General features: G+C 40.9%; 2 protein-coding genes across 2 annotated transcripts; one reads left to right on the top strand and one right to left on the bottom strand.

The window, feature by feature from the left end:
- Nucleotides 1-876: 876 nt before the first annotated feature.
- Nucleotides 877-10,705, bottom strand: LOC124274167 (A-kinase anchor protein 17A-like). The gene is given in 4 exon segments (XM_046709481.1): nucleotides 877-1,041; nucleotides 9,368-9,744; nucleotides 9,747-9,947; nucleotides 9,950-10,705. Coding segments are annotated over 4 exon segments (936 nt in total). The 5' UTR covers nucleotides 10,143-10,705.
- A 474-nt stretch (nucleotides 10,706-11,179) lies between these two features.
- LOC124274171 lies at nucleotides 11,180-11,987 on the top strand. The gene is made up of 2 exons (XM_046709484.1): nucleotides 11,180-11,451; nucleotides 11,569-11,987. The coding sequence occupies exons 1-2, from the start codon at nucleotides 11,212-11,214 to the stop codon at nucleotides 11,752-11,754; spliced, it is 426 nt and encodes a 141-aa protein (XP_046565440.1). The 5' UTR covers nucleotides 11,180-11,211; the 3' UTR covers nucleotides 11,755-11,987.
- Nucleotides 11,988-16,180: the final 4,193 nt, after the last annotated feature.

The raw sequence follows: 16,180 nt of genomic DNA, 5'->3' as shown, positions 1-16,180 counted from the left end.
TGATGTGGCTGCCTCCCACTCCCGAAAGAATAGAGACAGTCGGCCGCCTACAAGAGGCAGGAGGCAATGCACCCCCACAGTCGGCAAGTCTCCGCTTGCTTGTGCTGAGGGCACTAAGGGGTCTGGGGTAAGATTTAACGGGAAGCCGGGTCTGGCTTCCCCTTGCCCCGAAAAGGCTGCTGCGAATGAGCAGGCCCACCCTTACCTCTGGCGAGAAGTGGAGGTGTGCTCTAACAAGGGTTTAGAATCCTTGAAAGTAGACACGACCTCCCCAGCCTCCACTTGCAAAGCCCCAGGGAATAGGGAAGACCCCATTGTGAAAGGCAATGAAAGTAGCGCCTGCTGCATGGCCGGTGAATAGCGCGACCCCGAAAGCCACAGCCTACGCAGGCCCATGACCGCGCCCATCATCTGACTGGCACAGCACCTAATACTGTCCCGAGCCAGAAGGGAATGGACGTCGGTAAGCTGCCGCGCAAGTACAGGTGACTACAAGTCGTCCCCACTTGGTCCCTGTTCCACAAAAGCCGACAGGTAGCCTGAGTGGACCGCCACATGTACTTGCTGTGCCTCACATCGTAAACCTCCTCAAAGGAACGGTATCCAGACTTGAGTGCGGGAGTGCTGGGCGGAAAGGACGGCAGCCACTGGCCCCGCCTTGCCGGAGCCAGGGAGGAAATGCAGGACCCCCCAAAGGTAACAGAGGTAAACCCGCTGCCGGGGCCGCACTCATCCACCACTGGTGGCTCGAATAACGCCTCCATCCCTAACTGGTAACGTTTGGCAATGTCCAGTAGATCAAAACGTGAACAAGAACCAGTCAAAAGAGGATTAACTACCTCACTCATCAGTGATGGTAGAATACGCTGACACGCCTCAGTAACCCGGCTGGGCGCAAAAGCCTCCCCCCAGGAGCCGAAATTCCACAAGATCAGGCTCCTGCACAGGGACAGCTACCTGAGGCAACATTTCCGCTATTTTCTCATGGACCTGCCTCAGGGACGACCCGAAGGAGTACGGGACCTCCACCTCACTTAGGCACTTAAAGAAGACATACAGTAAAATTCTGATATCAAAACATTTATAAAGCATAGAAAAACAAGTATCTTGAAGAAGAATTTATTTTTAAAGTCTCCATTTGTATCCAGAAATGTTGAAAAACGACTCATGTTGCAGACACTATCGAGAATTAATGAGTTGCCATCACGTGTCCGCATGTTATAGTGGACGTACTTAATTGATAAATAGGATATCAGTGGCTGATATTTAGATAACACTTTATTAGTCTTGACCCAAAACATCCGTCATATCACAGACTACCATATATTAGAGTGAGTGAGTGAGTGAGTGAGTAAGCTGATGAAGCCAGTGAGTATGACAAAGGAAAGGCATGGAAGCCAATGATGTACAAGTTATGAGATGTTTTTACAGTGGAGTTTATACAGTAGATTGGGCTTGGTGGATGAGTGCATCATAAGCGGATGGAATGAAGTATCCTTGGTCTCGGATGATGGTGGGCTTTTAGCATTTGATGTGGACGGCTTCGGTGAGCTTGCGTTTAGTGGAGTCTGTTTGATTGTTAGGAGATGAATTTTCACATAAATATTTGCGTAATTTATGCAGATATGCAGCTTATCTGTACCTCTGGAGAGACACACCAAAACTCAAACAAGGAATGAAATGAACAAAAACATTATATAAAGGCACTATATCACATCAAACTTCTCTAAAAATAAATAATGCATTTCTCTAAAAAATACTAACTATCAACCCTCAGGGAAGCTACCATATAATTCATTCCCAAAAAATTTACATATTTAGATTACAGTATCAAATTAAAAAGTTTGAATGAATTAATGCAATGTTGCATTAAATCGACTCTCACGCCCTCAACCAGCCAAACATTATTTCAAGCGAACCCCATACAGTTATGTCCCTTGAACGCTCTTTACGAATATATCTTACGCACAACTTGTGATTGAAACCTGTTCGGCAAACACTGACAACACTGCATATGGCAGTTTTCGATGTACAGAACAATTGTTTACATTCCATATATGGCAAGTGTTCTATGATTGGAAGCTGTTCGCCTTTAAGTTTCAATTATTAATTCCTACAAGACACATTTTTGAGTGGCATTTTAGAAGCTGGGAAGTACAAAATTGACGAACTTTATGGATAACAACTTTTTTATTTTGAGAGTGCGACAATTTGATACAGGTTCTTGCACCGTTGTGTCAAGCAGGAATGTAACATGCAGTGGTGGCAAAGTATATATATACTGAAATACACATCACAGAACTAGAAGAGAAAGCACTACAGACTTCACCTGTCAAACAAACCTGCTGGTACCGGAAAGTGGATGATACTTTCATCATCCTCCAACCTGATCATGATCCCGCCCAACTTCTGGCCGATCTAAACAACCAACACTCCTGCATCAAATTTACGATGGAGACTGAGCAGAACAACCAACTACCCCTCCTTAACGTCCTTGTATCCCACACCTCCTCCAACCATCTAGAATTAAACCACTATCCAGCCCAAATAGTCCACAGAACCATCGCTGCTACACTGTCACCTCCCTCCCAAAGACCCAAACCTGATTCAGCCCCCATCAAGATCTCTATTCCCTACATTGGTAAACCATCACATTAAATTAGCCGACTCGTAAAACAAGCAGGCATAGATACCACCTTCTCGCGTCCTCCAGCCTCAACAACCTTCTCCATGCCAACGGGAAGAAAACCTCCAACTATCGACAAAAATACCCGAAATGTGTGATTTACAAAATAAATTGTGATTGAGGACAGAGTTACATAGGTGAAACATCCCGACCCGTCAACACCCGTGTGAAAGAACACCAGCCCTCCGTCACCAAGTCCGACAGCAAATCAGCCATTTCTGATCACATCCAATCTAACCCTAAACACCACATAAACTGGACTGACATCACCATACTGGCCAACAACCAAAAGGACTTTACCAAACGTAAACTCCACAGTCACTGGCCTGACTGGGTAGTGAATTTTCATGGGGTCATTTAGTGAGTGAGTTTGGTTTTATGCCGCTTTTTAGCAATATTCCAGCAATATGACAGTGCGGGACACCAGAAATGGGCTTCACACATTGTACCCGTGTAGGGAATCGAACGCTTTAACAACTAGGCTACCCCACCGCCCTATGACATATTAAGCTATAAAACACTTTAAAAATCATGCAAGATTATGGCCTGATAAAAAATGTTCATGATATTAGTAGCTTAATAATAAAACCTGTGTCATGCCGACAATGTCTTATTCTCATCTATTTTTGAAATGTATTGCTTAGTTTCTACATTCAAATTTCAGGCATAGCTAGCCCGAACAGCCAACAAAAGTTGGAAACTATTGCGCACACTGATAATAAGTCTTTAATTGCATCAATAGGAAGCTTAAGTGAGTGCATATACCCCAATATATATAACATAGGCTAAAATATGGAATGAAATAAAACCTACCACACTATAATTTTTCAAAAATGTATGACACATTCTTATTGTCTATCCCTATAACATTTGTTTGTCACATAACAACCCATTTGGACAACGCTAGACCTGCCTCCAACAGTAATGGTCAATGATAAACATATATCCAATGAAACACACATATGCTTATCCAATAAAACTGACAAACACCTTTTTCACTTTGTCCTTTACCTACAATAATGAGTTTCTAGGGCAATAATATTGTTTGTATTAAATATGTCTAACACATCTTTATTAGATGAGCTCTCAAAATTCAAATGCACAAGACAATGCTGTATCCAAAATTTCCTCCTTACTAAACTGGTCCTTATGCTTCAAAGTGTGAAGAAATGATACTGGGTACCTTTTTTTCATTGACTGAGACACCCCCACACATCACAATATTTTATCTGGCAGATGTCTCTCTACAATGAAGTCACCATCCAAACTTGGCCAAGGCTGGGATTACAAAAGGCGATATGTTCAATCGAAACATCCGTCTTCAGGGTCTTACCTTGACTGACAAAGTTAGGATCCAGGGGACGGCTATTAATAAGATTAATGAGTCTTTGCTGTAACATATGTTATATATTTGTGCATTACACTTTCTTAGTAAAGTACAGATTCTAATACTTTTGTTGGGTTGAGTCCCATCTGGGATTTGAACCCATACCTTCAGGCACCTAATCTCCAGCACACAAAGTCAGCCACCTAACCCGCTCAGCCCCCTCAACTTCCACTCATAAGCATGGCAATGTAACTGACAATGAAGAGATCATTATCAGGTGATCAGTTCTACTGGCACTAAGTTCAGAAGAAAGATGAGCAGTTTTTACCCATTTGTATGTCAGCTGAATATTTGTCAGAACTGAATTCACATTTCAGTGTCAATTGACAGTTTGTGAAACACAAAGACCAGACAGAATAGTTGACAGGTAATGATGTGTTCATAAGCAAATTATTAGATAATCAAACACAGAAGATAACCACCACATGGAAGCTTTACACAATCGCCTTGTCCATGAGACAGTCAGCCTCTGTATACTATCACCAGTGTATGAAATAAGCCCAAAACCCAGCCAGACATCAGGGCTGGTAACTTCAAAATGTTACCAGACCAGACACCAAGATATGGTGAATTTACACAGATGTATGGAACATCTAAATATGTTATCAGACCATCGTGCTGGCTAGCTGTAAATTTAGACCGTCCGTCAGAAATCTCGGGCGGTCAGACGGGCCTTATTTCATACACTGCTATCACTCATGCACACCTGTTACTACATCTGTGTATTCCATCCACGCTATTTACCAAATAAAACAGAATGTATATGTTACAGGGAATGTGTGAAACCAGGGATTTCACGTAATCCCTAAAAGATTCAGTGATTTTGTGACCCCAAGGGATTTCATTTATTCCCTAAAATTTCAAGGGATTTAATGAAATTACTGATTTTCATGGTGTTCCATTACACACAATCCCTGTTATGATATCAGTGAATATGTGAAATCAATGTTTGTAGCTTAAAACTTTACTGTCGAGTCTCATTTCATCCCTAAGTTCTTAGGAGTTGAAAACTTTGACAACTTACCAATGACCTTTTTGACTAATTACTACCTTGAGTCGGGGTATCAAGTTTATTTACTCACGGCTTTACTGTTTAGTCTCATTTCACCCCTTAGGTCTTAGGAGTTGAAAACTTTACTATTTACTGATGACACTAAGCCAAGCTAAGAGGGGGAAATCACCGGGTTTTGATAATATTCCAGCTGATGTTTTGACAAATGACATCTGTATAGATTATCTTCATAAACTGTTTTCTACATGTTATGAGACTGGTCATGTACCCTCCAACTGGGCCCAGGGGATCATTACCTCTATCCCTAAGTCTGGAGCAGTAGTAATAGAGGGGGCTTTGCCACAGATGCAGCTTAGAGGCTTATTTTTATGAAATAAGTTCCCCAGCCCCCCTTAAAAACGGTAATGGTCTAGCGAGAGGCATCCTTTCATGTGCCAAGATCGAAAGGTTAAAAAAGTAGCAAAATGTCCCCGGCAGCCACAATTCCCCAAGGGATGAAATCGAAAGATTGATGGTAGCGCATTTTCTCCCAAGGGGAATTGCATCGACTGCCTTTCTCTCGCCATGAGAGTGCCCAGCTAGACCCAACTGATGTGATCCTCATTCCTTACCCGAAACACCACCACCACCACTGAAAGTTGCAAGGAATCCACTGAGGCAATGGCGGGATACGAACTGATAATGTATAGCCGCGCAAACTGTACATTATAAGCCCCCACCAGTCAACCAATCACGCTACCAGGGACTTCGACAGCTTAATTTCGGTTTAACGGGTCTATCATGAGATTGCATCCTCCTCTTAAACCGGGCTCCGTCTATAGTAAAAAGGATGTCTGAAACCCGTCATTCCACTTCCGCTTCAATGAGATTGCTCACTTTGAACACGTTTGTTGGCTTTTTCACCTCGAATTCATGTCTCATAAAATACAAACACAATGCCCGTAGGTAGTTTCAACCACGCTGAATATGACCTTTATGACCCAACACTGCCGCTGTTACAGGTCATTGGCTCCTTCCCTCTGCAAGCATTCTGCGTTCTGCTGTTTATTTTGTTGACAGTTACATAGACAGATTCTTTAATACAAATGCATAAAATCGGTGATTTACAATGTGATTAGGTTGTCTGACAAAACATCCACTTGCACAGTTTGAGATCGATTGGGTCATTAGATGAAGAGATATTTACAAAAAACCGGGTCCACATGCATTTCATGCCAAACTATACCTTGTACGTTTTCATGGATAATATTGGATCGGTGGCGCGTTTTCTGCTGTCTCCCTCGTATTCGGCAGGTTGGTATAAGTATCTAACGCTGACACAGTCCGGTAACGTTTTCTCCATTATATCGCGACGTCGTGCCGCCGCCGGTGACGATTCGACGGATCTCATTTTGATGGCTTCGACAGGCCTCTTGCCCACGAGTCTGGTGACTTCGTTGTTGTTGGCATCCACCACTCGCGGCAAGTGCACGACACATTCCGTGTTTCTGTTTTTGGGATCCATCAAATCCTGCGAGTACTGATGTAAGAATAGGCGCTCGGCTAGGGTGAGATTGAATCTCTCGACAATGGCTTGGCTGCGGTGAGCTCCCGCTATGCCTCGTCTCACCCGTACTTTGTGTTTGGCCAGCAGCTGCGTCACGGTTCCCATGAACTCGCGTCCGGGATCGACTTGCAATACGTCAAGCCAGGTCAAGCGACTGCGTTTGTAGATGCGTTCCAAGGCTTCTGAGACTTTGTTCGATTCTTTGGTTGTCAACGTTTTGGCTTCCTTGTAGCGACTGGTGACGTAGACGATTGTCAGGGCGTACTTGTAGGTTTTGCGTCTCACCCGGTCGTGAGGTAGAAACAGGAGGTCGGCTTGGTGGGCGTGATTCGGCGTCGAAATGCCAAATTTTCTTCTCGGGAAATACCGAGGCACCGGCAGGTAGACTTGCCAGATGGCTTGTTTTTTTAGCCAGGCTTTGGCTTTCTCTTCCGAGACTCGAGTGGCTTTGGCGAGTTTCGGGATGGCATCAGCACCTTTCCAGTACCCACACAGGCTGTAGTATATTTTCTCCATCATGTATGTATTGCCTGCGTGTTACTTATTTAATACAGACGCGTGTGTCCGTATGCGTAGGTGGTGACTCCGTCGTCGGCAATCCATCGTTTCATGTCCATGCACCTTAGTTTTGGTATGTAACTCTTGTAACAAGTGGTCATACTACTATTATGTGCGCACTGTGCATTACGTCACATATTACGTCATCTGTTTGTGTGTACCCACCATGAGTAACAAGGGACATGTATTAAAGAACACTGGAACTAACAACGCCAGGTCGTTCTTCTTAGTCTTCATTTACTCAGGTAAATGATGCACTTTAAACAACTCTAGGCAAATGACATTTTTAAACATATATACAAAAACAAACTATTTCAACAACTTGGACACAATTTTAGTGCACATGTAGCAGGGTGTGGAGTCATCCCACAGATGACATCCTTACCTTGTCAGCTTGCTGACGGGGTTAACCTCTTTTGTCATGTGGACAAGGCGTCCGACTTCGGATAAGAAAGTCCCTGGTTCGAATCCCTGCACGGGACTCGGACATTTTATGGCCGTTACATTGGCACCCAACGTGGGGCTGAGCACGTTCATATAAAATTTAAAGGTCACATGTCACGTAAAACACAACTTTGCAGATTCTGATACCTTTCGGTATGGACTTACCGAAACAAATCGTCAAAAATGCAAATTCAACTTATAAAGTTGAAAAATAACGCGATGAAAAAACCAGCTCGAAATCGGAGTTTCAAACGATTCACTAACTTTCCCCCAGCGCTTGGGGGAATTCAAGTGGTTTCAACAGCTGGGCTGCGCTCATAGCACATGCGCAGTGAAATAGGTTCGCGGAGCTTGGAAGCGGGTTGTCCCGTGAATATTCGGTGAAGGCTTTGGTGTGAGCTGATATTTCACAGGCGCGACCTTTTTATATGTTATTACAGTAGATTACCGATTTAACTGTTTATATAATTTCATTGGTCTATTTCACCACACGCTTTTCTTAACGAGTCACTTTCTCAGTTCGATACTTAAAACCAATGTCATTATTAACATCGACAGAATTTTTTAACTGTGATATAGATATGTCGTTGTTACAGACAAAACTCAAATTGAGTTTTATTGGCACCTATGTGTCTGCCTGCCCGTCTTCTAATGACAATATTCAATACACAATTTCAATCACTGACCACATGCAATTTGAACTTAACACCTATCAGGCTATACACCATAAACAAAACGCATTGATTTATGGCCCGAGTTCGGTCTCTGTCACATTATGTAATTACACAGACAGGCAGGTGTGATACTTGTACACATGACATGTTATGATGTCTGTTGATTGCAAAATGTTATACACAAAAAATGAGCATGTATTTACAAAACCCAACATCTCTATATATACTCACAATGAGCCGTGAGGGAATCTGCAAATGAACCAGCCGTTACACTTGAGTGCACACCCACCCGCTCTGACTGGGTTCGGTATCCCGGCTGCTTCGTTTCTTGGGAAGTAAACCCAAGTACAAAATATTGCACTTTTGATTTGCGATTGTACGCTTAGAATTTTGTTTTTATGTTTTTTCATAACCAGCAATGTATATTATATGTCATGAATAAGTGATAATTGTGTTTTAATTATGTTTGATTTTTTGGTTGCATGTGACCTTTAAGCAAAATAAGTCTCAGTACCCAACTATGCAACTCATGATGTGCCTTCTGTTGACAGGGTGTATGTAGCAGGGCGTGGAGTCATCTCACAGATGACATCCTTACCTAATCAGCTTGCTGACGGGGTTAACCTCTCTGGTCATGTGGACAAGGCGTCCGACTTTGGATAAGAAGGCCTGTGGTTCGAATCCCAGCACGGGACTTGGACATTTTATGGCCGCTACACACAGATCTTGGAATACCTACATCGTTCATTTCAGCAATGTCATTTCATTGTTTCTCTTGGCAAACACAAAAAAGTTTAAATGGTATATTTTGCCATGGCATAATTTTAAACAGCACAACAACTAGGTTTCAATGTAGTTCAAGCTAGCTGTGTTCGATACAGACTTGTTGGTGAGTACCTTCATTACATATTCCAATTCAGTACACTGTAGTCATATCTACAGGTTACACAGTTCTACACTGAAAATACAGCATGTCTATCTTCTAATAGCATACTTAGGTTATTGGTTGTAAGCAGTTATGAGTATCAAAGTGCCCTTTGTCTTATATACGCATACTTACTTTGATGTTTGCAGTGAGTGCCTTGCCTTCTTCATCTTTGTTCATAAGCTTCATACCTCGCAATGCATCCATAGCCTTGACAAAACTAATGTACTCCTTGAATTGAACATAAGCATCAAACGTGAGATCTTGACCATAACAAAATGTCTGTATAGACCCTGGTTTTGTGGCAGCAATAATTTCCTTCCTGTATGGGTCTAACATGGGAATATCCACACATCGAACCTCTCCAAACACTTCAAACACCCTCCTAAGCACCTGCTCACTTGGCTTGTCCTTCTTTGAATCCTTTCTTGAAGCAAACCATCTTGTTGGCAATTCTTTGAAGTGAATGGTATCCGGTCTTTCCCCACTTTTCATCTCATTCATATTTTTGCATCACGGAAATATGAATCCCAATCATGTCTTAGAGGAAAACTTATCTTTGCTTCTGCAGCTCTTACTTTTAAGCTATCAGGAAATCCACTTAGCTTGATCGCTTTCCCATCAAGTTTTGCGATCAACAATTTTATTTTCCCTTTGTTTTCGATTTCACCCTCTAACCGAATGAACTCCAAAGAACTTTTCACAATTTTAATGTGATAAATATTTCTGGTCTGATCATATGTTTTACCTTTTCCATAACCTCCCAGTTAGATATACTCTTCCCAGGTGTCTTTAACTGTGGAAGTTGGACACAGACATTAAGTTTAGCTATAGGCTTGAGATAAAGCTTCATCGGTTCATGAAGTTCCACTGCCTCCGAAGTGTCATTACAAACTGTCGTGTTTGACATTTTCTTCGTTTTGGCACATGCACAGTCACAAGTCACAAATGGTCAAACAAAACATTGGCTTTTCTTTCGCTACAGACAATCCAGTGTTTTATACAAAGCGCTCTTGACTTATACACAGCACGTAGGACGTTACTGCAGTTTTACATTTAGAAATTCACTACCGTGACTTTTATTCAGCTTACTGAAAACCATTCATTGTTTGAGAAGAACATATCCCTTGAGGTATAAGCTGCGCCTGTCTAAAACGACCCTGTTCCAAAACCGCCCAACATTTCATACTGGAAAATGATACTTACAATTAGGGTGCAGGCTAAAACGGAACCACAGCAAAACGGCACCAGGCGAAAACGGCACCATTTGGATATAACGGAACCTCGACTTGGCGAAAACGGCTACAAAACGTATGGTGAAAACGGCACCAAATAAAATTCTAATTGTTGGGAACATCTTATTTGTCATTATTTGTCATTAGATAATCTGAATACAGAATTTTGGAAGCCGTCTACTCTGCCGACAGTGATTGGAAAGTTTGTGTTAGCTGATAATCGGATTCCAGTATGTTTAGATAATGAATGAGTCTGACTGATAATCGGCTTGTAGAATGTTTCGATAGTCAAAACATCTACTGTGCCGAGAGTGATTGGAAAAGCCTGTAAATTTAGCGTGAAAACATCACAACCTTTGATGTTTTAAGTACATTTACTCAACTCAAATCGCCCAAACTCAGTGTCAAAATGAAACTGTATTTAAAACGCAAGAATGTACACATTACATATCATTCATCACAATGCCTCACCACTGTGTTGTATGCGATAAGACTGTCAGGAAAAATCAACATGCCGTATCTTGTGACGAGTGTGATTTATGGACTCATCGTGTTTGTGGTACCGGCCTGTCTGTATCACGGTACCGTGAGATTTGTCAAAATGAAGAGGATTTTCGTTTCGTATGTGTTCGCTGTCGCGGAAATACATTTGACAACATGATGGACACAGTGAACTTTCATGTAAGTTTGGAATCGGACACCACCTTACCAACTGTCGAACAACCCCCTACCCTAGAAGAAGACATGGATGCTGAGGATGCTGAGGATGAAGGAAGGGTTCCCGACCTGTCGGACATCAATATTTCAACAGCGTCATTGCCACCACAAGACGACCATGATATCAACCATTCCGTGGTAGACCGCACCCTTCTCGACCCCCCTACTGCTTATATCCCGGACAACGAGTACACAATCGTGGAGATTGGTTCTCAGAAAGGAAAGAAGAAGCTGGTCGATTCATATGGATTCACATATGTAATTCGGGTAAGTCAATTTTCCTAAATATTAAACTTCATAAATGTTATATATAATAAATAATGTATAAGTAATAAATACATAATATATAAATAAATTGAATGTAATAATATTGTTTTGTAACAGAAATCAACAACTGCCCGAGCTTACTGGCGCTGCAGCGTCAGGAACAAGACGACCACGTGTCCTGCATCTGTTATACAGTTCGGGGCTTCATTTCAAGAGGGGAAACACCGCCATTGCCATCCACCCCAACCAGGCCAGTTGACAGCAATCCGAGTGAGAGTGGAGGTATTTATCGTGTTTGTTTAATAATTGACAGTCACGACAGTTCGAATTGTGGAGTTCATTCAAGGATGGAGACCTGTCGCTATCGCAGCTGCTGTCAAGATGTGCGATGATCCATGGACCAGTCGTTTAGTGAAGACATCATGAAGACGTGTATATGTTGACGTGTACAATTCATGAAGACATTCGGCCAAATAAGCCTCCGGCCACATATGGAACATATGTTGACGATGTGTTATGGTCTTTATTATAATCTTGTTATTTTAATGTAATGGTTGATTGAGTGAGTTATGATTTTACGCCGTTTTTAGCAATATTCCAGCTATACCGCGTGTTATTATCTTGCTGAAATAAAAACCATAAGTCAATATCATACTGTGTTTTTTTATATGTTGATTCTAATGTTATAATTAAACCAAACTAAACATCAAAGTCAACATCATACTGTGTTTTGTATATGGTGCCGTTTTAGCTCCGAAATCAGTGGCCGTTTTCGCGAATACGTAGCCGTTTTCGCCGCACGATTTTGGTGCCGTTCTGCTGTGGTTCCGTTTTAGCTATAACCCTACAATTACCGGAATAAAACGGCCCCATAAAAAAAATAAACAGTGAATATGATAGAAACTCTGTATTTTTTATTTACTACATTACTCAGACATTTATAACATGATCATGTAAACAACGTCCTACATTCAAATAAGTCGTCATTAATATATGCAGCAAGCAGCTTCAAGGGAACTCCTCCATTATGACCAAGGAATCAGGCTAAAACAGCAATACATCAAAACGGCACCAATAGACTGACTAAAACCTGACCAAAGAGTAATATACTAAAACTTGATTACAGTCTTATACAGAACATGAAGACGAAACATGCCTTTCCCGGTAAATAACCTCCATCGTTCACAGATGTCCAACTGTACCCAAAGAAGTGAGTTCAAATCAAATTTATATTCAACAATATTATATATGATAACTACGACTTCACACCTAGCAGAAGAGTCTTTCGACTACAGTCAGTTCATCAACAGTAATTATGGTAAAGTGGAGAGATTCCCATAATCAAACTTGAAATAAAGCCGAATAATTTAAAATGCCCTATTCGAGAGTAGGAGAAACACTTTTTGACCAAAACTAAAATAGGTGAGAAGCTTTCTACAGCGTTCTCTCTTCTGTGTTATAATCTCCACAAGGTTTTACGACAAAAGAGATGATTTTAACTTCCCCAAAGTCAGCTTTCCTTTCATATTCCAACAGACCCAGCCTTTGGTGTTTACATTTCACAACTTTGGAGATACAATCGAACATGTTCTTCTCACCAAGTTTTCAAGGAGCGTCTACTACCACTCTTGCTCAGAAGTTTTGTTTTTTATCATCTTTTTATTCATTTCAGAAGTTACAAAAATGATGCCCGATGCAATTCCTTATTTTGACGTATACCATCCGTTCCCGAATTATTTCAGGCGAACAATCAACTGTCTAGACTTTGCATATGTTTATGACGGGTGCCACCGGTGGGGAAGGATACGCTTGTAGCGACCAGAACTGGGATACGACCAGAACTGAATAAACAGTCCACAATTTCGTGAAACCCGATTTGCTGCGGTACTGCTCCCGGCTAACGCTAAAACTTAAAGCCACTGATGTGCGGAATATGATTTGCTTCTTGTTTTTTTAGAAGAAATACAAATTAACATTTACCATTTCCAGATTCATTTTCGAATATGTAACCCTAATTGTTTCTCCACTATATGGAAATTAAGTTTTCTTAATTAAGTTTTCTTAATTATTTTATACTTGTCAACCGTATTATTCATTTGCATATATGGGACGATTAATTGTGTTATTTTAAAATGGAAACAAAATGTCATCCTGTTTGAAAAGGATTATCTGAAATGAATTCTGTTTCTTCATCACTTTGTGGTCACAATAATACCACAGAATCGTATACATTATTTAAAATATTTCAAACACTAATTTGTGTTTCTGAAATAATTTTGATTGTAATTAGGTGTGAATATTTTTTTCCATATTCGGGTGTTTGTCAACTTATTTGCTGCACTTATACCTGTGTCTATTTTCTAAATGACTTGCGTCGTTCAACTGAATGCGGCTCAGGGTTGAGACCAAACAAATTACATGAAATAAAGTTTTGAGAACAAAATACTAGGATGGATGAACATCACACAGAACTCCACACAGAATGAAAGACAGGAGAGGTGTTATATATAAGGCTAAAATCGTCACGCTTTTCGGTTCAATGAGTGTAGCCTTTGCGGTACTTGCAATACAATGTTATGGCTGAATGAACACAGCGCGCCTCACTCGGAGGCTCTGACAAAGTACAGAGAAAATAGGATTAACGGGGACGCTCTTCAATTTGAACACATATAAAAATATAAATAAAGTTATGTACACATTTTCACGTCTATTCTCCATTACACATTTTCTTTAATTCGACATTAGATAGTTCATTTTGAGGAGTCTTTCCTAAAAGATAAATGTATACCTCACGAGTTTAAATCTTTAAATATGTTTCTACTTATGTATGCTGAAGATCTTGTTATTTTTCTGAATCTGTTGAAAGGTTGCAAACACAGTGGAAATCGTTGTCAGCTTATTCCACACGGTGGGAACTTGAAGTAAATATTGCTACAACAAAGATAATGGTCTTCGGAAGAGTTGGTAAAGTTAAATAGTCAGAACGTTGGTTATATATAATGGTTGTGTCCTAGAGGTTGTCGATACGTTTACATTTAGGAATAGGTTTTAATTATAATAACCGATTCTCAAAGGCATAGCTGCAGTTGTCTGACCAGGGTAGGATGGCCCCCTTTTCAATTTGCAATAATATCAGGTCGCTCTCTCTCAACCTGGAATGTATTTTATTTGTCTTTGATCGTTATGTTGGTAGTATACTATCTTATGCGTCTGAGATATGGGGGATATAATAAAGGCTTAAATTTTGAAAGGTTGCATTTGGATTTTTGCAAAAGGTTTTCAGGAGTTAAGAAGTAAGCATGTAATTCCATGGTTTATGCCGAGTTAGGTCGTTATCCGCTCATATGTAAAAGGCAATATAGCATGATTAAATATTGGTGTACGCTTCTTGTGTCTGAAAATAGCATTTTACAGGGTTGTTATGAGTATTTGTATGAGGAGGCGGAGACCTGTGGTGTAAGAAAATGGGCGTATCAGGTTAAAGATATTTTGGCGAACATTGGATTAACTGAATATGGTTAAGGCAGGAATTACCACTAGATTATCTAATAGTTATAAAACAAAGAAAAAATGATCAGGCTATTGAGTTTATCTTTAGTGATCTGTGCAACTCATCGAAAAGTGCAATTTATAAAAATATTATTATACAGTACAGAGTACAGATAACGGTAATTAACGAATTGTTTTGATAAGAAATCTATTTATTCCGACATGGATTATGCTTCCCGGCACCGTATCTTTAGCTTTGGCGGTACTCCCCTACACCGTGGAAATTAGCTCTCCCGGGAAATCCGAAATATACATTTTAGCCTTCCCGGGACATCTGAAAAATAAATTTTAGCCTTCCCAGAACCACACCGTTAAATAGCCACTGGCCCGCTAGCCCGTGGCTACCAAAAAATCCAGTCGGGCCAGTAAATCTTCACAGTCACTACAAAAAAAAGTGAATTTTCAAGGGTCATAAATATACCTCTCTCCGACTTGTTAAGTTATAATACACTTTTAGATCATGCAAGATTATGGCCTAATAAAAATGTTCACGATATTAGCAGCTTAATGGTGAAACCCGTGTCATGCCGACAACATATTATTCCCGTCTATCTTTTGCTTAGTTTCTACATTCAAATTTCGGATAGTGAATTATTTTGTAGACTATACATTTTCAGGCATAGCTAGCCCGACTGGCTAGCAAAATGTGGAAACCACACTGGAAAAATATATAACCATTATACACCTCTCCCCTCTCCTCCCTATATATATAATCCACACAGAGCGGCATGGAGGGTGTATATCAGATATATCACTTTCACCTCACAGAAAGAAATCGTGAGTTTAGTTTTACGCCACACTCAGCAATATTCCAGGTACACAGAGACGGTCTGTAAATAATCAAGTCTGCACCTGACAATCCAGTGGTCAATGGCATGAGGATCGATATACACAATTGGGATACTATGACATGTGTCAACCAAGTCAGCGAGCCTGACCACCCGGATCTTCACGGGTCCCAGAAAGAAGGCGGGAAGGGTCTGTATCTGGAATCAGTCTCTCTCTCTCTCTCTCTCTCTCTCTCTCTCTCTCTCTGTGTGTGTGTGTGTGTGGTGTGTGGTTGGGGATGGGGTTTGTCCGTAAGTGTTCAGTACAGCTCTCAGATCCATATACACAGGAGGGGTATCGGGGTATCATACGTTCTTCAGAATGCTACAGATTTAAGACACATGTATCCCCA

This window comes from Haliotis rubra, unplaced genomic scaffold (assembly GCF_003918875.1).
Source record: "Haliotis rubra isolate DU_JTF1 unplaced genomic scaffold, ASM391887v1 Scf1884, whole genome shotgun sequence".
NCBI classification, from domain to species: Eukaryota; Metazoa; Mollusca; class Gastropoda; order Lepetellida; family Haliotidae; genus Haliotis; species Haliotis rubra.
The sequence above is the reverse complement of the archived record's forward strand: the minus strand, read 5'-3'. Positions and strand labels throughout refer to the sequence as shown.